Source organism: Panthera leo, chromosome D1 (genome assembly GCF_018350215.1).
Source record: "Panthera leo isolate Ple1 chromosome D1, P.leo_Ple1_pat1.1, whole genome shotgun sequence".
NCBI lineage: Eukaryota > Metazoa > Chordata > Mammalia > Carnivora > Felidae > Panthera > Panthera leo.
Genome location: NC_056688.1, coordinates 6,319,719 through 6,346,859, shown reverse-complemented (window position 1 = coordinate 6,346,859; position 27,141 = coordinate 6,319,719). Strand labels below are relative to the sequence as shown.

Genomic DNA, 27,141 nt, shown 5'->3' with positions numbered 1-27,141 from the left:
CTAATACAGCTTTTTAATTTTATTCAGTGTTTAGCGGTAGCTTATTCAGTTAGTTCCCTGTTGGTAGACATTTAGGTTGTTTGTAGTTGTTAGCTGTTATAAATAGTGCTGCTGTGAGTGTCTTTGTGCCCGCCTGTCATGCAGTAAGCCAGGAGAAGTAGAATAGTTGGATCGAGGTTGTGTTCATTTAAAAATGTTAGTAGATACTGAAAAATTGCCCCCTAAAGCAGCTGTGCCGACATATTCTTACCAAGCGTGTACCTCCTCTCCCACCCGCCACGCCAATATTTGATGCTGTAAAACTTTTAACTTTCTGTTATTTTTGACTCCAGTGAAAGTAAGTTGGTTCTACTTTGAAAGCTGTGTTTTGTTTTTGTTTTTTAAATATTTTATTTTTTAAAGTAATCTCTGTACCTAATGTGGGGCTTGAACTCACAACCCGGAGATCAAGAGTCTCATGGTCTTATCAGCTGAGCCAGCCAGGTGCCCTGAAAACTGTGTTTTTCTAAAGGGAAATGACTTGGAATAACTAAGTTAAATTTAAATTTAATTTAAAATAATTAAAATAATTTAAAAAGAGCGGTCAGGCTAATGTCTAGTATATAATAGTAACTTTTATAATCTTCTTGCTGTTTTACAAAATACCAAAATTGTCAGCACAAGTGTTCTTTTGGATAAATATTGATTAAAATCAATAAAATAACTTCAGAAGCTTCTCGAGAAGGTTTTGTTTTTATTTTGTTTTGCGTTACGGGTCTATTGCTGCATTGGGATCTGACTGTGAAATTAAAAGCTGTGTGATTTTTCTCACAGTGACTTTATTCTTGAGTAAAACATGCAAAGTAAATATTTTAATATGTTTCACCTTTATGATTACCGACATCAGGTCTTCCTGACATTTGTGATAGCATTTTGGAGAAATGGTTGAAAGAAGGTCACATTAAACACAAACCCGATCAGTTGACTGTAAACCAGTATGAACCTGGGCATGGTGAGTGCTTCTTCTTTTAATACTCCAACCACATAGTTCATAACGAAGTAGAGTACGTAACTCCCGAAAATCAAAGATACTATTTTTTATCTTAAACTATCTCTTCACAGTAATTTGCTTGTGTTTGTTACATGTAAGGCAAACGTTAATCCCTTGAGGAACTTACTTCTCAAAGTGTAGGTAAGCAGGCTGACATAGTTGCTGTGTGATTTTTTTTTTTTTTTTTTTTTTTTTTGTGATTTCTTTTTTTGTTCACTCACTTCTCTACATTTCATTTAGAGAGAGGGGAGATTGTTTTAAAGACATAGGAGACAAGTGTGATAGAGAATCCAAATAATTTACAGATACCTGGTCTCTCTCTTCTTTCCCCTCAGAACGTGAAGACAATTCTAGGATGGAACGTCAGTGAAAAAATCTTAGGGTCCTGATTTTTTTGCATTTATTAGCATCTTCATTTGATGTTTGTAGTAACGAAATGGTCTTTTTTTTTTTTTTAATTTTTTTTTTTTTGACGTTTATTTATTTTTGAGACAGAGAGAGACAGAGCATGAATGGGGGAGGGGCAGAGAGAGAGGGAGACACAGAATCGGAAGCAGGCTCCAGGCTCTGAGCCATCAGCCCAGAGCCCGACGCGGGGCTCGAACTCACAGACCGTGAGATCGTGACCTGAGCTGAAGTCGGACGCTTAACCGACTGCGCCACCCAGGCGCCCCTGTAGTAACGAAATGGTCTTAAGGATCTGACTAATGTCAGACATTGCAGGGTTTTGGTTTTTTTCCTGCTTTTATCACAATGTATTATAATTGCCTGTTTACCTATCAGTGTTTCTGTTGGTCTGTATGTTCCTTGAGGACAGGGGTACATCTTACTTGTTTTATGTACTCATACCATGTGGCAAAGTTCCTTTTTCTAGGAAATACTCAGTTAACATAGATGAGAAATGGGTAGAGGAAGCCGCATGTTAATTATTGATAGGCTTGGTCCTTACACCTGGCTGTCGCTTTTGCCCTGCGTGTACTTGGGGATCCAGTGTTCAAGGAGAATGTGACTTTGGTATTTATCTTTCACACCTTTCTCTCGGGCTGGGACCGGGTAAATGTCCTAGGTCAGCAGTGACTCTCACGTTTTGGTTTCAGAATTGAGTGCCAGTGGCACTTCATCATGAAGTTGAGATATTTTTAGTTGAGATTTAGTTTGATTTTGTTTAGTCACATTCACCCTAAATGTTTCCTTTTAACTAAAATTATCCTACACTCCCGATTATCACACAGTGTTCTCAACCATAGTAATGAGAGGCTGTATTTAGAGTCATCTTAAATCTGCTAAAAGGAAAAATGAACTGACATGTTATTTTATTTTCTGTCCCAGGAATTCCTGCTCATATTGACACACATTCTGCTTTTGAGGATGAGATTGTTTCTCTCAGTCTGGGGTCAGAGGTAAACGTTCACACATTTTTATTAGCTATCTACAACTCTATTACCTTATCGGATGCCAGGAAAACCCCTGTAATTTGATTTTTCACACATTTCACCTGAAGCCCTTGACTACAATCCAGACTGGCCTTACCCATGCAGCACTGCCATCTAGTGGCGGAAGGCGGTAGCTGCCGGCCACGCAGAAAGGAAACAAACCAGAAATGTGCGTGTCCAGAATTTTGATGCTTTTTCACATATATTAAGTGATTTGGTCTCTTCACGACACCTGAGCAGTACACGGTAATATCCTCATTTTTACAGATAAAGAATAAGTGGCTCATGTGTATTCGTTGACTTGTTCGTATCGCTGCACTTTACTTGAACTGCTAAAGAAGATGTGAAAAGTGTGATTTCCAGTGATGGTTGCAAACTGCAGATAGAGTTTTAGTTAAAAATCAGAACTTTAAGTCCAGAAGAACCCTTAACATATGAGGTCATCTGATCTAACTAGAGGTTGCTTCAAAATCTAATCTTGTTGCTGAGGGCCGATACTATTGGCTAGGGGGTTTGTTTGTTTGTTTGTTTGTTTTTTTAAAGGATATTTATTTTGAGAGAGAGAGAGAGAGAGAGAGCAAGAATCCCAAGCAGGCTCCGGGCTGTCAGCACAGAGCCTGATGCGGGGCTGGAACTCATGAACTGTGAGATCATGACCTGGGCCAAAACCAAGAGTCAGACACTTAACTGAGCCACCCAGGTGCCCCAAGTGCTTTAGCTTGTTAACCCATGCTGAGCTCGTGTGATCATGTTGATTCTGGGACAAGCAAGCTGGTGTCATTTGATGAGACGGAACCACTGTATCAGCTACATGTGTGGATTTTTTATTAAATGCTTTAAAAAGTAATGAGGATGGGTAGGAAAAAGAAAAAGGTCTTCTTTGTCTAGCTTATTTTTATCTTGTTAATACTGGCTTATGGCTCTAGGGGATCAGTAAAGAACATCTTTGTCCTTTCCTCTCAACTGTGTACTGAACTGAGAAAGGAGACATAACTGGAGATCAGACTGTCCTAGATCTGTAGCCGTGTTCGTGTTAATACTTCCCCTTTGAGTTAAGAGACACGTCGTCCTTGTCCCTGGCACAGCCAGATGGCTGGACACCTTCCTCATAGAGTCAGAGACTTCCCCTAAAACAGGACTTGGAGGAGCATATATTAGGTTCTGCAAGCCAGCTAGATCGGAAAGAGAGAGGAAAGAGCTCAGCCAGATGCATGGCCCCAGGCAAGCCACTCAGGGGAAGCCAGGCCTTCTCTCCTGGGAAGTTAGGGGTGGGAGTGGGGTGGGGAGGAAAGCCTGGTATGTTCTATACTTTCACTCCAGGGGACATTCCCTCCCCTCCTGGGGAAATAGGAGGACTGGGAACTAAGTGTCCCCCGACAGCCGAAAGTTGTAGAGAAGGGACAACGTGCCCCTTACCTGCACAGATAATCTGCTGTAATTGTTGTCTCCACTTGGTGTCTCTGAAGGCACATAACTGTTAGCTGCCAGTTTGCATGGTGGGGATCTTGGTTACAGCTGGCCTGGTAAGAGCAGGAAAACATCCATGTTATACATTATGACAAGAACAGCAGATTTTCAGCAGATTTGTAAATGAGTTTTTGAGGGGTAGAGAATCTTTCTAACTTGGGGAAAAATATTCACTCGACAGGTAAGTTTGTCATGCTATTTAAAAAGTTGACTGTATTTGGAGCCCTTTGTTTCATATGAAAAATGGCATTAACATCAGCTCTTGCCTGGCTGAAGGATTGGGGGCTAGCGTATGCGGACTGCGTTCTAACTCTGAGCACTGGGTACATGTAGAGACATCTTACTAAGGGGGAGCTACTTCTGGGGCTCCTTCCTGGAAGGTGTATCAAAAGGAAGGTTACATTCCCATGGCCTCAAAATAAGATTTCCAGTGGTCACCAGAAAAGTGACCTCAGCTTTTCCTCTTGAATTTACCCACTGTCACACCTGGGCCGTGTGCTGTTTGCTTTTTCCTACTGTGCAATTGCTGGTTCTTTACCCCCGACCTGGAACTGGCTCCCAGACTTCTGTCCTTTTTTTCTCTATGTTCTCAGCCTTGACATCCTTAATTGTTGTAAGAAATTTATTACAGTGTCTATCCCAGTAATAATTTGTCATCATAACCTTTTTTTTTTTTAGTGTTTGTTTTGTTTGTTTCTCCTTGCCCAAAATCTTTGAGATTATATTTAGCTCTTGACTTGCTTGCTTTTCCTAGAAAATTTCTGAGAACTCCTAATATTTTTGAGTATAATTGACTTACAATATTATATTGAGTTCAGGTGTGATGTAATGATTTGATATTTACATATATTACAAACTGATCAGCCATAGCAAGTCTGGTTACCTTCTGTCACCCTGCAAAGTCAATATGTATCACATCAAGATTCATGGAAAGACTGTCCAGACGGTTACCACAGTGGGCACAGATCGCTGCTGGAATTAAACACAGAGATATTTACAGAAGCACTAATTTTATAAGAAGTTGGTTTATCCGTAAATATTTTTCATATTGGTTTCTTTTTTTCTTTTAAGATTTTTATCTTATTTTAAAAATTTTTAATATTTTTTTCAAAGTTTATTTATTTATTTTGAGAGAGGGGGAGAGAGAGGGAGAGAGAGGGAGAGAGAGCACATGTGAGCAGGGGAGGGGCAGAGAGAGAGACGGAGAGAGACAGAATCTAAAGCAGGCTCCAGGCTCTGAGCTGTCAGCACAGAGCCCGATGAAGGGCTCAAACCCACGGACTGTGAGAGCATGACCTGAGCCGAAGTCGGACGCTCAACCGACTGAGCCACCCAGGTGCCCTGGGACAGTTATTTTCGTTCTAGTACAGTCAACATGGCATTGGGCCACATCTTCATTTTTCTTTTTATCCAGTGTGTCCCTAACATTCAGAACTTCTGTGGATGAGTAGGTCTGCTGGTTTGTGGGCCAGAAATAAATGCTTTCCCTTACTTGGTCATGTTCATTTTTATAATCAAATTCTGTTTTCACTTAAGTATTTTCTCAAACTTGTGTTCGGAAGATTCCTATATTTGTATAATTTTCTCATCTTACAAGGTCTCTTGGGAGCCAAAATTCCCTTTTGTGTCAGTTGGGCAAATGAGGGTCTGCTGACAGTTTTTAAAGTGTACTCTTTATCTCCTTTATATGCAGTAATATTCATGCCCTTACAGTAAGGATAATGGCAAAGAGCTATGTCTATTTTGGCCAGTAATCTGCTAACAGAGTCTGTTTCGTGGTGCGACATCATAAAATAGAACATTTTGTTGTATTCGAGGTCTTCTAAGTACCAATTCTTGGATCTTTTCAGGTAGAATTAGTACATTTGCTTTGTAGCAAGATAGCAACATTATTGTCACTCCAGGTATGTAGAACTAGAATAAAATTTATCAGTTGAGTGCAGAAAACTACAATAGAGTCAATTTTAGGAGATGTAGTTGGATCCACTGGTTGGCTGCTTATTGAGAAGTCACTGATTTGGGGATAATATTGGTAAAGATACATATGTATTGTAAACATTTTGTTTTACCTCACATATAAATTTACTCACCGGTATTTTGATGTAGGTCCTTTCTGTGAGAGTCCACGGTCTGCCTTGTCTTTACAGTTTTCATTCCTTTAAAGTGAAGCAAAAGCTTAAAGACATCTATGGAACCTTCCATAGGTTTTAGGTTTTTTAAGGTTTTAGGTTTTGATGTTTTTATTTCTAAGGTTTTATTATTGAACTGTCACATCTGTTACAACGTTTATTATTTTGCCCACTTCTACTGAGTCTTTCAACAGCATTCAACCTGATTTATAGAGAAAAAAACCTATCTTCTCTTAAGTCAGTTTCATCGGTTTGCATAACAGATGATTAAATCGAGTAACCGCAGAACATTTGTGGATGGCACAGAGTGCTTCACTTGCTCAGGTACAGCCCAGCCGGTGAGAGTAGAGGTCCGAGAGCGTGTCGGAGAGTTGCCGAGGATCAGCAGACACTCAGGGCGTGAGTGTACTTTCTAGAAGTAATGGAGCCTGTTGGTTGGTCAAATAGATAACCTCTTAAAAGAGCTTTTATTTTTATTTTTTTTAATTTTGTTTTTTATTTTTTAAACTTTACATCCAAATTAGTTAGCATATAGTGCGACAATGATTTCAGGAGTGGATTCCTTAGTGCCCCTTACCCATTCAGCCCATCCTCCCTCCCACACCCCCTCCAGTAACCCTCAGTTCTCCATATTTATGAGTCTCTTCTCTTTTGTCCCCCTCCCTGTTTTTATATTATTTTTGTTTCCCTTCCTTTATGTTCATCTGTTTTGTCTCTTAAAGGCCTCATATGAGTGAAGTCATCTGATATTTGTCTTTTTCTGATGGACTAATTTCACTTAGCTAATACCCTCCAGTTCCATCCACGTAGTTGCAAATGGCAAGATTTCATTCTTTTTGATTGCCGAGTACTACTCCATTGTATATATACACCACATCTTCTTTATCCACTCCTCCATCGATGGACATCTGGGCTCTTTCCATACTTTGGCTATTGTCGATAGTGCTGCTATAAACATCGGGGTGCATGTGTCCCTTCAAAACAGCACACCTGTATCCCGTGGATAAATGCCTAGTAGTGCAATTGCTGGGTCGTAGGGTAGTTCTATTTTTAGTTTTTTGAGGAACCTCCATACTGTTTCCCAGAGTGTCTGCACCAGCTTGCACTGCCACCAACAATGCAAAAGAGATCCTCTTTCTCCGCATCCTCACCAACATCTGTTGTTGCCTCAGTTGTTGATGTTAGCCATTCTGACAGGTGTAAGGTGGTATCTCATTGTGGTTTTCATTTGTATTTCCCTGGTGATGAGTGATGTGGAGCATTTTTTCATGTGTCGGTTGGTCATCTATATGTCTTCTTTGGAGAAGCGTCTATTCATGTCTTTTGCCCATTTCTTCATGGGATTATTTGTTTTTTGGGTGTTGAGTTTGATAAGTTCTTTATAGATTTTGGATACTAACCCTTTATCTGATATGTCATTTGCAAATATCTTCTCCCATTCTGTCGGTTGCCTTTTAGTCTTTCTGATTGTTTCCTTCGCTGTGCAGAAGCTTTTTATTTTGATGAGGTCCCAGTAGTTCATTTTTGCTTTTGTTTCCCTTGCCTCCAGAGATGTGTTGAGTAAGAAGTTGCTGCGGGCAAGATCTAAGAGGTTTCTTCCTGCTTTTTCCTCTAGGATTTTGATGGCTTTCCGTCTTTTTTTTTTTTTTAATATTTAATGTTTATTTATTATTGACAGAGAGAGACAGAGCATGAGTGGGGGAGGGGCAGAGAGAGAGGGAGACACAGAATCTGAAACAGGTTCCAGGCAACGAGCTGTCAGCACAGAGCCCGACGCAGGGCTCGAACTCACGGACAGCGAGATCATGACCTGAGCTGAAGTCAGAGGCTCAACTGACTGAGCCACCCAGGCGCGCCCGATGGCTTTCTGTCTTACATTTAGGTCTTTCATCCATTTTGAGTTTATTTTTGTGTATGGTATAAGAAAGTGGTCCAGGTTCATTCTTCTGCATGTCGCTGTCCAGTTTTCCCAGCACCACTTGCTGAAGAGACTGTCTTTATTCCATTGAATATTCTTTCCTGCTTTGTCAAAGATTAGTTGGCCATACAGTTGTGGGTCCATTTCTGGGCTCTCTATTCTGTTCCGTTGATCTGAGTGTCTGTTCTTGTGCCAGTACCATACTGTCTTGATGATTATGGCTTTGTAGTATAGCTTGAAGTCTGAGATTGTGATGCTTCCTGCTTTGGTTTTCTTTTTCAAGATCGCTTTGGCTCTTTGGGGTCTTTTCTGGTTCCATACAAATTTTAGGATTGTTTGTTCTAGCTCTGTGAAGAATGCTGGTGTTATTTTGATAGGGATTGCATTAAATGTGTAGATTGCTTTGGGTAGTATCGCCATTTTAACAATATTTGTTCTTCCTATCCAGGAGCATGGAATCTTTTTCCATTTTTTGGTGTCCTTTTCAATTTCTTTCATAAGCTTTCTATAGTTTTCAGTGTATAGATTTTTCACCTCTCTGGTTAGATTTATTCCTAGGTATTTTATGGGTTTTTTGTGCAACTGTAAGTGGAATCGATTCCTTGATTTCTCTTTCTGTGGCTTCATTGTTTGTGTATAGGAATGCAGCCGATTTCTGTGCATTGATTTTATACCCTGCAACTTTGCTGAATTCATGAATCAATTTTAGCAGTTTTTCGGTGGAATCTTTTGGGTTTTTCATGTAGAGTATCATGTCATCTGCAAAGAGTGAAAGTTTGACCTCCTCCTGGCCGATTTGGATGCCTTTTATTTCTTTGTGTTGTCAGATTGCAGAGGCTAAGACTTCCAATACTATGTTGAATAACAGTGGCGAGAGTGGACATCCCTGTCTTGTTCCTGACCTTAGGGGGAAAGCTCTCAGTTTTTCCCCATTGAGGATGATATTAGCGTTGGGTCGTTCATATATGGCTTTTATGATCTTGAGGTATGCTCCTATCCCTACTTTCTTGAGGGTTTTTATTTTTATTTATTTATTTTAAAAACATTTTTTTTTAATGCTTTTTATTTATTTTGAGACAGAGAGAAACAGAGCATGAGCAGGGGAGGGGCAGAGAGAGGGAGATACAGAATCCGAAGCAGGCTCCAGGCTTCGAGCTGTCAGCACAGAGCCCGACGCGGGGCTTGAACTCACAAACTGTGAGATCATGACCTGAGCTGAAGTCGGACGCTTAACCGACTGAGCCACCCAGGCACCCCTCTTGAGGGTTTTTATCAAGAAAGGATACTGTATTTTGTCAAATGCTTCCTGTGCATCTATTGAGAGGATCATATGGTTCTTGTCCTTTCTTTTATTGATGTGATGCATCATGTTAATTGTTTTGCAGATATTGAACCAGCCCTGCATCCCAGGTATAAATCCCACTTGGTCGTGGTGAATATTTTTTTTAATGCATTGTTGGATCCCGTTGACTAATACCTTGTTGAGGATTTTTGCATCCATGTTCATCAGGGAAATTTGTCTATAGTTCTCCTTTTTAGTGGGTATCTGTCTGGTTTTGGAATCAAGGTAAGGCTGGCTTCATAGAAAGAGTTTGGAAGTTTTCCTTCCATTTCTATTTTTTGGAACAGCTTCAAGAGAATAGGTGTTAACTCTTCCTTAAATGTTTGGTAGAATTCCCCTGGAAAGCCATCTAGCCCTGGACTCTTGTTTTTTGGCAGATTTTTGATTATTAATTCGATTTCCTTACTGGTTATGGGTCTGTTCAAGTTTTCTTTTTCTTCCTGCTTCAGTTTTGGTAGTTTATATGTTTCTAGGAATTTGTCCATTTCTTTCAGATTACCCATTTTATTGGCATACAATTGCTCATAATATTCTTTAAACAAATTTTTTTTAATGTTCATTTATTTTTGACACAGAGAGAGACACACAGCATAAGCGGGGGAGGGACAGAGAGAGAGGGAGACACAGAATCCGAAGCAGGCTCCAGGCTCTGTGCTGTCAGCACAGAGCCTGATGTGGGGCTTGAACCCACAAACAGCGAGATCATGACCTGAACGGCAGTCGGACACTTAACCGACCGAGCCACCCAGGTGCCCCAGTGATATTCTCTGATTATTGTTTTTATTTCTGTTTTTTTGGTTGTGATCTCTCCTCTTTCATTCTTGATTTTATTTATTTGGGTCCTTTCCTTTTTCTTCTTGATCAAACTGGCTAGTGGTTTATCAGTTTTGTTAATTCTTTCAAAGAACCAGTTCTCATTTCATTGATATGTTCTACTGTCTTTTTGGTTTCGATAGCATTAATTTCTGCTCTAATCTTTATTATTTCCTGTATTCTGCCTGTTTGGGGTTTTATTTGCTGTTCTTTTTCCAGTTCCTTAAGGCGTAAGATTAGGTTGTATATCTGAGATCTTTCTTCCTTCTTTAGGAAGGCCTGGATTGCTATATACTTTCCTCTTATGACTGCCTTTGTTGAGTCCCAGAGGTTTTGGGTTGTGGTGTTATCATTTTCATTGACTTCCATATACTTTTTACTTTCCTCTTTAACTGCTTGGTTAGTCCATTCATTCTTTAGTAGGATGTTCTTCCGTCTCCAAGTATTTGTTACCTTTCCAAATTTTTTCTTGTGGTTGATTTCTTGTTTCATAGTGTTGTGGTCTGAAAATATGCACGGTATGATCTTGATCTTTTTGTACTTACTTAGGGCTGATTTTGTCCCAGTACATGGCCTATTCTGGAGAATGTTTCATGTGCACTGGAGAAGAATGTATATTCTGCTGCTTTAGGATGAAATGTTCTGAATATATCTGTTAAGTCCATCTGGTCCAGTGTGTCATTCAAAGCCATTGTTTCCTTGTTGGTTTTTTGATTAGATGATCTGTCCATTGCAGTGAGTGGGGTGTTGAAGTCTCCTACTGTGATGGTATTACTATCGATGAGTTCCTTGATGTTTGTGATTCATTGATTTATATATTTGGGTGCTCTCACATTTGGCACATAAATGTTTACAATTGTCAGGTCTTCTTGGTCTATAGATCCCTTGATTATGATATAATGCCCTTCTGCATCCCTTGATACAGTCTTTATTTTAAAGTCTAGCTTGTCTGATAGAAGTATGGCTACTCCAGCTTTCTTTTGTTGGCCATTAGCATGATAGGTGGTTTTCCATCCCTTTTCAATCTGAAGGTGTCTTCAGGTCTAAAGTGGGTCTCTTGTAAACAGCATATAGATGGATCTTGTTCTTTTAACCATTCTGTTACCCTGTGTCTTTTGATTGGAGCATTGAGTCCATTGACGTTTAGAGTGAATACTGAAAGATATGAATTTGTTGCCATTATGATGCTTGTAGAGTTGGAGTTTCTGGTGGTGTTCCCTGGTCCTTTCTAATCTTTTGTTGCTTTTGGTATTTATTTATTTATTTATATATATATATATTTTCATCTTTTCTCTCTCAGAGAGTCCCCCTTAAAATTTCTTGCAGGGCTGGTTTAGTGGTCACAAACTCCTTTAATTTTTGTTTGTCTGGGAAACTTTTTATCTCTCCTTCTGTTTTAAATGAGAGCCTTGCTGGATAAAGAATTCTTGGCTGCTTATTTTTCTGATTCAGCACACTGAATATATCCCTCCACTCCCTTCTGGCCTGCCAAGTTTCTGTGGATAGGTCTGCTGCAAACCTGATCTGTCTTCTCTTGTATGTTAGGGACATTTTTCCCTTGGCTGCCTTCAGGATTCTCTCCTTGCCTGAGTATTTTGTGAGTTTGACTATGATCTGCCTTGTGGATGGTCAGTTTTTGTTGAATCTAATGGGAGTCCTGGATTTTGATGTCTGTGTCTTTCCCCAGGTTAGGAAAGTTTTCCGCTATGATTTGCTCACATAACCCTTCGACCCCTATTTCTCTCTCTTCCTCTTCTGGGACCCCTATGATTCTGATGTTCCTTTTTAAGGAGTCACTGATTTCTCTAATTCTTAAATCGTGCTCTTTTGCCTTAATCTCCCTCTTTTTTCCTGCTTCGTTATTCTCTATAAATTTTGTCCTCTATATCGCTGATTCTCTGTTCTGCCTTGTCCATCCGTGCTGCCGCTGCATCCATCCGTGATTGCAGCTCAGTTATAGCATTTTTAACTTCATTCTGGCTATTTTTTCTTCTTTTATCTCTGCAGAGAGGGATTCTAATCTATTTTTGACTCCAGCTATTATTCTTATTATCGTGATTCTAAATTCTGGTTCAGACATCTTGCTTATATCTGTGTTGGTTAAATCCTTGGCTGTCGTTTCTTTGTGCTCTTTCTTTTGGGGTGAATTCTTTCGTTTTGTCATTTTGAATGGAGAAAAGGAATTAATGAGTGAGAAAAAATTGAAATTAACAAATTAAAATTAAAAAAATATTTATATTAAAAATTAAAAACTCACACATGCACAAAAATCGAATAGTTGGTGCTAGATCCTAGGTGTGTTTTGGTCTGGGTGTTGAAAGTGGTTTGACAGATTAGAGAAAAAAAAGGGGGGTGGGAGAGAAAAAAAAAGGATATCGTTTGAGAATTTGAAAAGATGAATACACTGAAGTAGACTAAAACAAGATGATGGGGGTAAAATAGAATTTGAAAAAACATACACAAAAGTAAAGAATATAGTAGAAAAAAATTAAAGAAAAATATTTTTAATAAAAATTAAAAATAAATATGAATTTTTTTGTTTTCTGCATTTAAGAAAAAAGAAAAGAAACAAAAAAGAGAAAAAAAGATAAAAAAAGAAAAGAAAAAGAAAAAAAATTGTTTGAAAATTTGAAAAAGTGAATACGGTGTAGTAGACTAAAATAAAATGATGGAAGTAAAGTAGAATTTGAAAAAATTTACATAAAAGCAAAAAATATAGTAATGAAAATTAAATAAGAATATCTTTAATAGAAATTGAAAGTAAAAATGAAGTTTTTCTCTTCATTCAAGAAAAAAAAGAAACAATAAAGAAAAAGAAAGGAAAAAAAGGAAATTGTTTGAAAATTTGAAAAGGTGAATAAAGTAGACTGAAGTAGACTAAAATAAAATGATGGAAGTAAAGTAGATTTTGAAAAAATTTACACAAAAGAAAAAATATAGTAATAAAAATTAAAGACATTTTTAATGAAAATTGAAAATAAAAATGAATATTTTCTCTTTCTGTATTCAAGAAAAAGAAAAGGTTTGTAAAAGAGAAAAAGGAAAAAGAAAGAAAATTGAATAGATGAACCTGCTAACAGATTGAAGTAGGACTGAAATTGCTTCATTTTCCCCTAGAAGTCAGTCTGTGTAGCTCTTTATAGTCCATAAATTAAGCCGGCAGTGAGGTTTGTGTTCTTGAAGAGCGAAGCTGTCCCAGTTGGGTGGGACTCGGTATAACAGCTCCGCTCTCCACTAGATGGCGCTGCTAGCCCACTGGGGTGGATTGTTGCGGCGCTCATAGGTGCGTATTCACATGCTCGGGAGCGGTGAAAATGGCGCCACCCAGCTACCCAGTGTGTTCTCTTGGATAGGCAATTGCGCACCATCGTCTGCCTTCAGCTCTCGTCCACTCCCCGCTTCTTTACTCTCTGTGGCCAGACCCCAGGCAGTACCTCTCTCCCAAGCCTTGTCTCAGATGTGGCTGTTTTCCACGGCCCCTTATGTCCACGGTCTGTGGCTTTGACCCATTCCTCCCCTCTGCAGGAGGGTTTCACCAAGCAATGGCCAAATATAGGCTGTACCCAGGTTCGCCCGCTGGACCTTGTTGTTGCCGGTGCCCCGAGACTGCAGCCAGATGCCAGCCCGCCCCAGAAAAAGTTTGTGAGATATAGCATAGCAGCAGCGTCTCAGGGATTATGGAAAATTGCAACCGAAATCTGGCACCAGGCTATACCCTTAACGACCTTGTCCCAGCACCAGCAAATGTGGCCACCTTCCGGGGTCTGCTGGGACCAGGTGGCTTCAGCAGTCTCTACCAAATGTCCTTCCAGCAGTGGAATTGCTTTTCCCTGTGTGGCCTGAGAACCTCCCAGACCCCACTCTGTTCCTGGGGATTTACCCTTCCCACCAGAGCACCGCCAGGTATCGAGCTGTGGAGTTGCAGCCTTTGCGCTCCCCTTGTTTACAGTCTTAATGGAATTTAAACCCTCTCCTTTCTCCTTTCTCCCTTTTTAGTTTAGTCCCTGTGGCTGTTTCCAGTTTTCTACTTTCTCTCCAACTGCTTTTGGGGAGGGGTGCTTTTCCCGTATTCTACCCCGTCCCCAGTCTCTGTCCTCTCTCTGCCCACAAAAGCAGTTCCCTACATTTTGCGGCTTCTCACTCCCCACGTTTAGCTCTCCGTGCCATGTACCTGCTGAATTCTGTGGTTCAGGTTGTGTGCATTGTTGTGTTATTTCTCCAATCAGTTTTCTCGGGTATAGGATGGTTTAGTGTTGGTCTGGCTGTATTTCATGGACACAAGACACACTAAAAGCTTCCATGCTGTTACGCCATCTTGGCTCCTTCCTTAAAAGAGCTTTTATTGACGTGAACAGCATTTTCACAAGCAATTTGGGAGATAGAAAAACATTTCCAGCCTTGACTACCCCGTCCCCACCTCAGATTTTCGATGTGAATATCCAGCTCTCTAAAAGATGTTTTCTTTTTTCTACATATGAACTTGTTATCTTTGTCTTTAGCCATTTACCACCCACTGCTATTCTCCCGTACAAAACAAAACAGACTTTGTCTCTTCCTCAGTTCCCTGCTCTGTTTAATTTCCTCCAGTCGATCAGTGTAGAACCTGGGAAACGTTCTTGACGTACATTTTTAAAATTGTGAATTTTGCTTTCAAGTACTATTTTCACTGCACCCCACAATATTTTCTTCCAAGAACAGCTCCTAGGTGTAATTGTCAATAGCTGCACATATTAAAATAAACACTCATGAAAGCTTCACCACTCTCAAGATAATGAACATATCCATCATCCCCAAGAGTTTCCTTGTGTCCTCCTGTTCCTTAATATCTTAGATTACATAGTATTTTCCAGAGTTTTTATACAGCAGTCATGCAGTATATACTCTTTCCTGTATGGTTTCTTTTACTCATCACAATTATTTGAGATTCATTCAGAGTTGAAGCGTAATTGGAATCTTTACTTTTTTGCTGAATAGTATAAGAACTTCAGAACACTTTAACTCTGAGACTCCCTTATAATTTACATACTGTTATTACTGTGCAGTTGAATTCTCTTCATTTTTTTTAGCTACTTCCCTGATTTATACCATTAGTGATCATTTAGACATACTTACCATTTTCTTTTCTCTTCATTCCTTGATCTCAGACCTCCCATCTGGGATCATTTTCCTTTTCCACAATGTACAACCTTTAAATTTGCTTGAGTCCAGGTGCACTGCTGGCTGCCCCTGTTATTCTGTCTGCAGGTGTCTTCACCTCACCTTCATCCTTCAGGCTATTTTCACTGGGTATAGAATTTGAGGTTGGCAGTTCCTATAGTGCGTGCAAGACTTCATTGACTTCCTTGTGGCTCACATTATCACTCCCATGACCTTTGTTTATTTCTCTGGCTTCTTTTCAGATTTTCTTCTTTTTCTTGTGTTTCCTGTACTTTTATTTTGATGTGCCTGATTATTCTGTTTATTTTTATGGGTTTATTTATTCTTGGGACTTATTGGGTTTCTTGAACCTGTGGATTTTTTACTCCCCATCAATTTTGGAAAACTCTGAGCCATTATCCCTATAGATTTTTGCCTCTGTTCTGTTCTCTGTCCATCTGCCTGTTTTCTATAGACTTTATTTTGCTTGCCCTCTCTTCTGTGTTTAGTGTATTTTGTTAGAGACAGTTTTCTTCTGTCACTAATTCTTTTTTTCAACCATGTCTTATTGCTGTTAAACTCATTCATCAGTGGCCTAGTTTCAGTCATGGTATTTGTCAGTTTCAGAGTATCTACTTTGTTTTTCTTCAAATTTACAGTGTCTTTAAAAAAAATAATTTCCAGTTCTCTGCTGAAATTTTCAGGTTTAGCATTTATATCTGTAAACTTGGTAAGAATTTTTATTTTATAGCCTGTTTCTGATATTTATATATTTGAGGTCTCTGTGGTTCATTTCTGTTCTTTAGAGATATCTAGAGATGTTTCTCTAGACTATCTTTTTCCCGAGCAGGTACTGTGGTTTATTCTGATTCAGAATGTCTGAGATGAAGGCCAGTTCTCTATATTTATAGAAGGCTTACAGACAATTATGATATTTAGCTAGAATTCTGAGTCGTTGAGTTAGAAAATGTTAAAATGCTAAATCTGTACAATATCAACTTCAAAGGCAGTAGGATTTCATATTAATCTTTCACAGAATAAATAGAAATGAGGTAATATAGGCACCCGATGGCAGTTGTAATCATCATTCAATCAAATGTTCCAGTGTAGTGCTAGAAACTGAAAAAGTTAAAGTCTGTGTGTCTTGTGTCTAGATCCTTACGTTTTCACACAGCGATTGGGTTCATCGTTGGACAAGTCAGGAGAGTTGGGTTGTAGCTCATCCCTACTGGTAACTCTTAATGGACCATGGAGAAGTCACCTCCTTTCTGTGCTCTCTGTCACAGATTGAAGTTGGCATATAATTTTGAATTTTAATTGTACAGAATTGAGAAGAATTCAACAATAACGGCAGCTACTGTTGCTGCCACCCCTACTGCCGACACTGATGTACCATAATCGTCGCACCAGCAGTGAGTTGTTGTTGTTTTAGTGTATAGTTCATAGTTTTGGAGTTTTTTGTTTTGTAATTGAGATGTAATTGACATATAACATTGTATTAGTTTTGGGAGCACAACATAATGACTTGGCATATGTGTATATTGCGGAATGATCAGCACAGTAAATCTAGTAAGTCCCAGTAACTCTAGTGAGCATCTATCCCTGCATATGATTACAATGTTTTCCCCTTGTGATGAGAGCTTTTAAAATCTCTCAGCAACTTTCAAATATACACCACCGTATTACTATTAGTCATCATACTGTACCTTATCTCCCCACGATTTACTAGTTCTATAACTGGAAGTTTGTTTACCCATTTCACCCACTCTGCACTCCCTGCCTTTGGCAACCACCAATCTGTTCTCTATCTGTGAGTTTGGTGTTTTAATTTTTTTATATTCTACATATTAAGTGAGCTCATATGGCATGTCTTTGTCTGACTTATTTTACTCAGCATAATGCCCTCCTGGTCCAAGTCCATTCATGTTGTCACACATGGCAGGATTTCTTTCTTTTTAATGGCTGAATAATATTCCATTGTGTATAAATATCACACCTTCTTTATCCATTCATCTTTTGATGGACACTTAGATTGTTTCCATGTCTTGACTGTTGTATATAATACTGCTGTGGACATGGGGGTGCAGATATCTTTTTGAATTAGTGCTTTCATTTCTTTTGGGTAAATACCCAGAAGTGGAATTGCTGGATCAGAGAGCAATTCTAGTTTTAACTTTTTGAGGAACCTCCACACTGTTTTTCACAGTGGCTGCACCAGTTTGCATTCCCAGCAGCAGTGCACAAGGGTTCTCTTTTCTCCACGTCTTTAACTCTTTAATACTTGTTTGGCTTTCCTTCCTTGCTTCTTTCCTTCCTTCCTCCCTTCCCCTTCCCTTCCCTTCCCTAATTTTTTTTCCTTTCTTCCTTCCTTTCTTCCCCTTCCTTCTTTCCCTCCTCTCCCCTCCCCTTATTTTTTTTTCTTCCTTCCTTCCTTCCTTCCTTCCTTCACCTTCCTTCTTTCCTTCTTCCCTTCCCTTCCCTTCCCTTATTTTTTTCTTCCTTTCTTCCTTCCTTTCTTTCTTCCCTTCCTTCTTTCCCCCTTCCCTTCCCTTCCCTTCCCTTCCCTTCCCTTCCCTTCCCTTCCCTTCCCTTCCTTTCCCTTCCCTTCCTTCTGATGGTAGCCACTCTAAGAGATGTGAAGTAGTACCTCATTATGGTACCTATGGAAGCTATTCTAATAAGTGGGTTTTGCTTCATGAGAAGTAAGCTAGGGCCTCAGGAGTAGATATACTCGTGACTACTATTGTTCTTTTTGCTTTAGCTGTCTCATTGTGGTTATCTGTGTATGTGAATCTGTTGACTTATTTTGCCTAAGGAGGAAAGCTCAGAAAAGAATTAAATGGAATTTTGGAAGCTTTCTGTCCAAAAATGTAAGGTACATCACCCTATTCTTTTCAAATAAATTGTTGATGGTGAATTTATTCATTCATTTATTCATTCAAAAATATTTGTTGAGTGTAATCTACTAGACAGAATGCAACAAGTAAATAAGCATAAAATATCATAATTTTTTAAAAAGCTTTTAATGTTTATTTTTGAGAGAGAGAGGCAGAGCATGAGTGGGGAGGGGCAGAGAGAGGGAGAAACAGAGAGAGGGAGAGAACTCAAAGCAGGCTCCAGGCTCTGAGCTGTCAGCACAGAGCCCGACGTGGGACTTGAACCCATGAACCGTGAGATCATGACCTGAGCGGAAGTCGGATGCTTAACCGATTGAGCCACCCCGGTGCCCCCAAATAATGTTTTTTAAAGCTAAAATGTTTCATTACCTTTGGAGTTTTGTCATATATAGAGCAAAATTTAATTTTACTGAAGTGGTTTGTGATTGTCTCTTGTTTTTGGATTCCGACTTTGGGGGATGTGGATTTTCACTTTACAGTTCCTGCAAAGGAATGAAGCCTCCGTGTGGTAAATGAAAGCTGATAGCAAGTGGTCCCAGTGCAAACACGTGAGCATGAATATATTACAGACATTTAAGCTAAGCATTTATAATATTCAGTGGTGGCTACAGTGTGTCCAATTCAGCATCTTTTCTTTTTCAAGTGTATTCTTCCGTTGTGCAGTGTTTACTTTGCTCTCTTTTGTGCCTTTTGCAAATGTATTTAGACCATTTAAACTAAAAAATGCTTCCACTTTTGTTTTATATTCTACTTGAGCTCAGCCAGACAAAACGGTTCAAAATCATGTGTATTTGGGGAAGATGTAGAGATGCCAGCCTCTATGCTTTCAGCAGCGGAGACCTAGTTTTGGAAGACAGAGTCGTATTCGACAGGTGGAATTTGCTGACATACGCTCTAGAGTTGTTTGTGGTGTTTTCTTCTGAAGTTTTAGCCTGATTTTGCTTGTTTCACACATCCACTACTGTAGGCAGGTTCCCAGGTATGGATCCTAAATGCACACGTGGTATCTGACCAGCGGGGAAAGTTTTCACACCAGAAGCTCAGATGATGCTCTGCCTCTTGCATCCTCTCTCAGAGGCAGTGGGGAACGAGGGCATTTGGGCCACAGCGGTAGTTCTTTCCTGCACGTACTTCTTGAAGGACCACTTTGCTGTGCCACAAAGTACCATCTCATCTATATGTTCCAATGCGCGACTTTGCCCCTCACGACAAGAATATTGAGGCCTGGACATTACAAAATTGCTTCTGACTGTGCAACAAGGGAGTAGAGTTTGTTTTCTTTCAGCGATTTTCAAATGGGAGACCGTGGGTCTAGTATGTTCAGGGTGTGTGGCTGCCACAGTTTCTTTCCTTTGAGTTTCACAAGACTTGGTAATCTTGACTTCTCAGCGTTCAAGAAATTTAGCAAATTTCAAGGCTCCTGCTTTTGTTGTTGTTTGGAAACATATCTTGCCAATAGGAGTCCAGGAAGGGAAATAGGTTTGTTTTGGTCTTTGATTTTAACTTGCCTTAAAGGATGAAAACTAAGCAGACTTATATGGCGCGGGTAGGAGATTGAAAGGTCATTGACATCAGCCAGTGTTCTCCAAGTGTCCCAGACAAAATTCCTATTAGTTCCTCTGCCCTGGAATAATATGGTGTTATCAGCAGGCTTTTCTTCCAGCTACTTTTCAGTTTAGCAAAGTACACATTTAGGGGCGTCATTTTTTGTAGAGAGACAAAAAATTATTATTTGTTTTACTAAAAATGTTCTAAGTTCCTCTTCTCCCCCACAATGGACTATATATCTCATGATACACTGGGATTCTGTATTTGTGGTCCAAGGAGAGTATGTAAACAGACATTTTTGACATGACCTGTATTTCTTTGTAAATACTTTATAGCTTCAGTCTCGTATATTTGCATTCGTGACTCTCTCCCTTTTTCCTTTTCTCCTTTCCCACTTGTCCAAATGTGGTAGACATGGCCCTGATGAAACATGTAGAGTCACTTGTTTGCCATTTTAAAAAAATATTCATTTATTTATTTTTTAGAGAGATAGAGGTGGGGGTGAGATTGAGTGGGCAGACACATAGGGAAAAAGAATCCTCAGCAGGCTTCACGGTGTCATCTCAGAGCCCGATGTGGGGCTTGAACTCACAAACCATGAGATCGTGACCTCAGCTGAACCCAAGAGTCAGACGCTTAACCAGCTGAGCCTCCCAGGAGCCCCCTTGTTTGCCATTTAAAATAAGCAAACTCTTGCTTCATTTGAATCCAATGAAAACATCAGTGCAATTACAGAAGATTTATATTTGGCAGGAAATGGGGAACAGGTGGACTTCTCTAGCTCCTGCTACATTCTCAGCTGTGGGATATTTTCTTCAGTCAGACATAGTGACTTCCACCCTATCAGTCTTCATCGTTCTCTGTGACTCACATGTCATGCTTTACATCATATTGTCTCTTGTGCATATGCCGTTCAGGGTTTCAGAATGTTCATGATCTCAACCCAATTTTCTAACCAGTAAGGATCCACATTAAGTTTGTCTTCTTTCTTGGAAATGCTCCCAGTAGCAATGTACTCTTCATTTTCCTGTTTAGCCGACACGGAGATCTATTTATTTCATGTACTTTTCTGTCATGAGTCATCTTTCCTTGAGGATAGAGTGATGGCTGTGTCTGGGGTTTTCACTTCTATTGTACTTTGAATGCATAAAGGTTTTATAAGATCAGAAAGTCTAGGATTTTTTGTTTGCTTGCTTTGAACTGAACATTATTCTCCATCATGCCCCACGAGCTTGCTGGGACCTTGATCTTTATTGACTCTGCCATCTCGGAAAATAAGGAAAATAGGTAAAACCAAAAAGAATAATTGGAAAAAGCTCCTGTGGAGCAAAGCTGTCACATTGGCAGAATGATTCAGCAGTTGCAGGGAGCGTTATTGATTGTGAATCCTTTGTGAATTTTTTAAAAAGTTTTTTTTTTAGTATTAACAAGCCTTGTTTAGTTTAAATAAATATGATATAAATAAATATGATAAATATGATGATAATGACAGTCTGTTATGATGGACTGTTTTAAGAAAAATTTAATTTCTTTTAATTTTATAAATAAAAATTACTTTCTTAAATTAAAAAAAAACCAAACTCTCACATTGTATACCTGTGAGGTAATAGAAAACAAGTTTATTAGTCTGTGTCGCCAATTCCTGGCACAGAACTCCAAAAACACTTCTAAATTTCCTAAATAAGAAGAGTGCTAGGAGCATTTTTTGTTCTAATATTTGGTAACTCACCCGGGTTCCTGACACAGACTTCCTAAGTCCTTTGGAATTCCCTGGGGGATGGCAGTGTCTTGTTCTAGTGAGATGACTCCTCATGGGCTCCTGGATGGTGGCTGCTCACCAGAAAGACCAAGCCAAGGTCAGAAGCTTGGAATTTTCAGTCCCGTTCCCTGTTTTCCAGAGGCGAGAGGGGCTGGAGATAGAGTTAGTAACTGATCATGCCTACATGATGAAGCCTCCGTAAAAATCCCAATAGTCTGGGGGTCAGAGAGCTTCCGGGCCGATAAACATGCAGAGGTGCTGGAAGAAGGGCACAGTAGAGAGGGTATGGAAGCTGTGTGCCCCTTCCCACACACACACGGCCCTGCACGTCTCTTCCATCTGGATGTTCATCTGGATCCTTTATAATAACATTTTATAATCAACTGGTAAACAGTGAGTGAACTGTTTTCCTGAGTTCTGTGAGCCTGTCTAGCAAACTAATAATGATTATCATGAATAATAATGATAAGTATTATGTATATTCTAACCTAATTCCCGTAAAATTTGACTTACTTGGTAGTGTATTTTTCTTCCTTGAAACTTGGCTTCTGTATTCAGGACACATATTTCCCAAATAATTAGCATCAAGTTCATACTTGTCTTGTTAGTTCTGATCTTTTGTCTAAACTGAGATTTCCCAATTTTAAGATCATTACTCTCTGTTGATGGAAGGAAATGTGTTTGCATTTTACAAGTAAATAGGCACTGTAGATTTGTAACAAATGTTGAGTGTTAATTAGCCAGGAACTGTAACCTCTGGGCAGGTGAGGACATGATTCTTGCTTACCATTGTGGCCTTTGAAAGCTCACACAGTGAAAAATAAATATTCATCTAAGGAATAAATGGGAGTCTAGTCTCTCAGAATAGTTTCTTGTCAACAGTTTTCATTTCCTTAAGCCACAAATGATTTTCTCTGATAAAAAAAAATTAATAAATCTGCTTGTCATTCTATCCTCTACGTGGACCTTAGTTTTTCTTCAGAAGATTGAAACCTTCATGTGTTGGTTTTTTTAAAAAATTTTCTTTTTAAATGTTTTTATTTTTATTTTTGAAGGAGAGAGAGACGGAGCGTGAGCAGGGGAGGAGCAGAGAGAGAGGGAGACATAGAATTTGAAGCAGGCTCCAGGCTCCGAGCTGTCAGCCCAGAGCCCGACGCGGGGCTTGAACTCACGAACTGGGAGATCATGACCTGAGCCGAAGTCGGACGCTTAGCCGACTGAGCCACCCAGGCGCCCTTTCATGTGTTGGTTTAAAAATGGGTCAGAGTGGGTTTTTCTCCCTTTCCCTCAACTTTTTAGTATGAAAATTTTCATATAGGAAAATAGAATGAATTTTATAGCAAATACCTATATATGTACCACCTAGATTCTACAGTTAACTTTTTAACATTTTTGCTTTATCGAATAGTTGTCCGTCTGTCCATTCTTTTAACAGTCCATCGTCTTACGTATACATTTTGGAAAGTTGCAGGTATCATTATACTTCACCCCACAACTTAAGAATTCATCTGCAGTGTTTATAAATAGAATATTTTTAGAGCATGATTTTTTGAAATTTCAAAAGTGATCATTTGGAACAGATAATTGTTAGAAAATGAAATTCTGTCAGTTCGCTTTATTTTCCCTATTTCCCAGGACAGATGCGAAAGGGAGAAAAGCACCTTGGGTCTTTATAATTCTTTGTAGTTTACGAGGAATTTTCATGTCTGTTGTCTACTTTGAACCGATAATAGTCGGTAACAGTTGTTATGCGAAGTACTGTGCTAAAAGTTCACCTTTAACAAAGATGCTTTGCTAAGTTCCGTTCATCCTGCTGATACTTCGTTGTCATATTTATTTTTCAAGTGGATTGAATTGTTCACTTAAAAATATTTTTTAGCCCCATGGTGTGCCTTTTAAAGTCACCTTTGTCAGTTGCTGCTATGTTTAGACTGAACTCTTTGGCAGTTGGGTTCCTGAGGACAAATAGTTTCCTGGTGTTGTATCTTAATAGGTTGTTATTCATAATAATATTTGAGCACAACTTAGAAAGAGTTACTGAAAATGTTCCTGTGTTCTTCGATTGTCTCCTATAAATTAGCCTTCAGTATCCAAAATGTTGCATGACTTTAAAGGCAAAATGGGTTATATGAGAATAGGCATCTAATAGTTGTTTGGGGGGGGGTGTTATTAATTATTAATATCCTGTGTATAATTATATTGTAGAATTTTTATATTATGTGCCAGATAGTGTCTTTTATGTCCATTATATATTTAATTCATGTAACAGTCCTATAAGGACTGAGGAAACTGAGGCACAGAGGGGTTAACTGACTTGTCCTGGGTCATATAGCAAGTAAATGGAAGAGTCAGGATATGAATGTTTCAGCCCCCAGTCCTAGCATTTGACCACTGCCTTCGTGTTTTGCACTGTATGTATGGTCCTCAGACCACCTGCATCATAATTTCCTGGGGTGATTGTTAGAAATGCAGATTCCTGGGCCTCATCCTAGACCTGCTAAGTTTGAGCCTATGGATGAAGGGTGTTTTTTAGCCATCCAGTTGATTTTTATGTGCACAGAAGTTTGAAGACCACCGTGCTATACTCTTCTGTAAGCATTATCGTGTCTGAATCCCTGTTAACCTGGAAAGCCAGAATCAATTAATCATTCTTACCCTTGGAGTACATGACATTTTTGATTCATCTTTATGCTTTTGTCTTTCCTTCAAGGTTGTCATGGACTTTAAGCACCCAGACGGCATCACAGTGCCCGTTATGTTGCCTCGTCGGAGTTTGCTGGTGATGACCGGAGAATCTAGATACCTCTGGACACATGGGTATGTATTGAAGTGACCTTGATGACAGAATACCTCTTCCTTTGTGACAGTTCTCATTCTCTCCTGCTTGAGCTGCCAGAACCAGGCCCCATGTCTGTACATTGAGGTGTCCAGGTTTAAATCCCCAGAGATATCTATGCCCCTTTTTTGGTAAATCTTAACCTTTTATTTTGATAAAAGTCAAGTTTAATGGAAAGTTGCTAGCATGGTATAATGAACTCCCCTCACCTTTCACCTAGATTTACCATTTGTGAACATTTTACCATGTGTACATATTGTTGTACATATTATCATTATTATTATTGTTATTGCTGAGTCGTTCGAGAACAAGTTGCAGACATTATGATCCTTTACTCTTCCATGCCTCATTGCAGTTTTCCTAAGAGCAAATATATTTATTACATCAGGGGTTGGCAACCTATGGCTTGTTGGCCAGATTTAGCCCATAGCCTGTTCTGTGCAGCTCTTGAGCCAAGAGTGGTTTTTACATTTTTATTTTTATTTTTTTTTTTAAATTTAGGATTATTATGATTGTGATTATTATTTTGGTTTTTACATTTTTAAAGGGTTGTAAGAAACAAAAGCAACAGAGAGTATGTCACAGAAACTGTACATGGCCCTCTATGCCTCAAATATTGGCTATTTGATCCTGTTACAGAAAAAGTTTGCCAAACCCTATGATAGAAGGCTGCTGTGCAACTCAAATTCAGAAAACTCAACATTGATAAAAATACTCTTAGCACAGTCTTATACAAACCATCTACAGATTTTGCTGGTTGTACTTCATAGTTCAGTCCTGTCAAAGACTGCCAGTAGTTAAAGTAGTAAAAGCAGATTAAACTGTTGCAGTAGGAGAAAAGGGACCACAGTATAGAATTTGCCCGGATTCCAGATACAACAAGGAAAAGTCAGGATTGATAGCCAAGGAGCTGGGATGGGGGTGGGGCAGTATCAGTAGGGGGAAAATTACGAAGAGGAAACATCAGTGATGGGGCCAGAGCGGGGGGCCGGGGGTGGGGGCACTTCTGGCTAAATCCACATAGGATGCTTGCAGATCAGAGGTCACCTGGGGGTGCCAGTTGGGGAGTGAGGAATATGTTTGGTTATTGAGGACAATCAGATATCTAGAGTGGGGGATTCTGGTTAAACTGACTCAGCAGGATTCTTTCTAAAATTGGGCTCTTGCCCAAGGATGGGGTTGAATCAGGCTCAGAGAAGGCCAACTAAAGTTTGGTCAAGCAGAGGATCTTTCCTAGTGGTTTATAGTACACTTCCCCTCTGATCTGGGATCCGTCTGTGAGTTCACAGTGTCCTTCCCCTCTGATCTGGGACTCTGTCTATGACATGCTAACTTGTCAGTTCTCTTTAGTCTTCTTTAATTTGAAACAGTTCCTCAACTTGTCTGTGTTTCATAATTTTGGCATATTTAAGGGGCCAGTTGTTTTCTAGAATGTCCCTCACTTTGAGTTTGTTTAACTGAATCTAATCTCAAAGAAATGGGTTTATGCACTTTTGATAAGAATATATCTTTAGTCTTGAGAAGGGAGACATCATACCATTAAAATTTACTTATATTCTACTTAAAATACTGCTGGGTTCTTCACTTGCTAATAATGTCCTGCTTGAAGATTTTAACTGATTCATTTTTATAAGAATTCAAGGAAATGAACATGTAAATGAATTTGTAACCTGTATTGAATGTGAACCATAAGAACGGATGGCCTGATTTTGTGCAGTGAGGCTTAAATTTACCTGATTTTTTTTTCATGGCCATCTAAAATATTTTCACTTAACAGTAAATGAAAAAGGTGAGGTGATCCAATGGCTTCAAGTATTCCTAGAATTTTGAGAATATTCACATTTTCTTTTTTTTAGGTTTAACCTTTTTTCTGTTGGTAATGTTTAAACTTCAGAGCAATGGTATTTCAGCAAATACAAAATGAAAAATGACTTTTCATAAGCCTGTGTTATAAACATGTTTTAATCTATTCTGGGTGATGGTACAGATTAATTCTCCTAAACATCATTTTGATCACATTATTTTCTCATCCAATGTATATTGTGCTGTTCATTGTTAAGAGGAGTTATCTCTGCAAGATTGACCAGAGGGCAGTTATGTCTGCCCTCAAATGTTACTTACAAATTCTTAATTTGATCTAGTTCAGATTTCCTATTCTAGTCACCATGCTCTTTACGGCAGATGGGCAGCACGTGGGTCAGATGTAGTGGTCAGGCGTGTTCTCTTTGGCTGGGGTAGTGGTGGTATGTGTGGTAGCATGTTAAAAAATTGTGTACATAAGAAAATCAGGTGCTTTCACATAAAAATCTGAGTCTTCAGCGTCCTTTGAAAGTTGGGAAATGTGAGGCTCCTGGGTGCCTCAGTCAGTTGGGCATCCAACTTCGGCTCAGGTCATGATCTCACAGTTCATGGGTTCGAGCCCAGCATTGGGCTCTGTGCTGTCAGCTCAGAGCCTGGAGCCTGCTTCAGATTTCTGTGTCTCCCTCTCTCTGCCCTCACACATGCTTTGTCTCTCTCTGTCTCTCAAAAATGAATAAACATTTACAAAAAAAATTAAAAAAAAAAGAAAATTGGTAAATGTGACAACAATGGGCCCTAGCAGCCCTTGGCCATGGTTTTATTAAGTCAGTGGCCTTCTTTAGATGAGGCGGACGTTCTCAAGTTCTCTGCAGTTCCTGCCTGGTTCTGTGGTTCCCCACACTGAGGCTGAGCATCACCTGTCACTTACCACTGTGCTTGCACTGTTGTGTTTATCTTGTGACAGAGTCACCTGAAAACTAAATAGATCTCGTCTGTGTTACAAGTAGAGAATGGAAAGCTAGAATGGGTGGAA

General features: G+C 39.3%; 1 protein-coding gene across 8 annotated transcripts in view; it reads left to right on the top strand.

The window, feature by feature from the left end:
• Window positions 1–27,141, top strand: part of ALKBH8 (alkB homolog 8, tRNA methyltransferase) — a 64,098-nt gene that overhangs the window by 13,893 nt on the left and 23,064 nt on the right. For all 8 annotated transcript variants that reach the window (XM_042905070.1, XM_042905065.1, XM_042905064.1 and 5 more), the window contains 3 exons: window positions 887–991; window positions 2,360–2,430; window positions 24,183–24,289. In XM_042905070.1, the coding sequence (XP_042761004.1) occupies window positions 887–991; window positions 2,360–2,430; window positions 24,183–24,289 (283 nt within the window). The remainder of the gene's footprint in view (window positions 1–886; window positions 992–2,359; window positions 2,431–24,182; window positions 24,290–27,141) is intronic.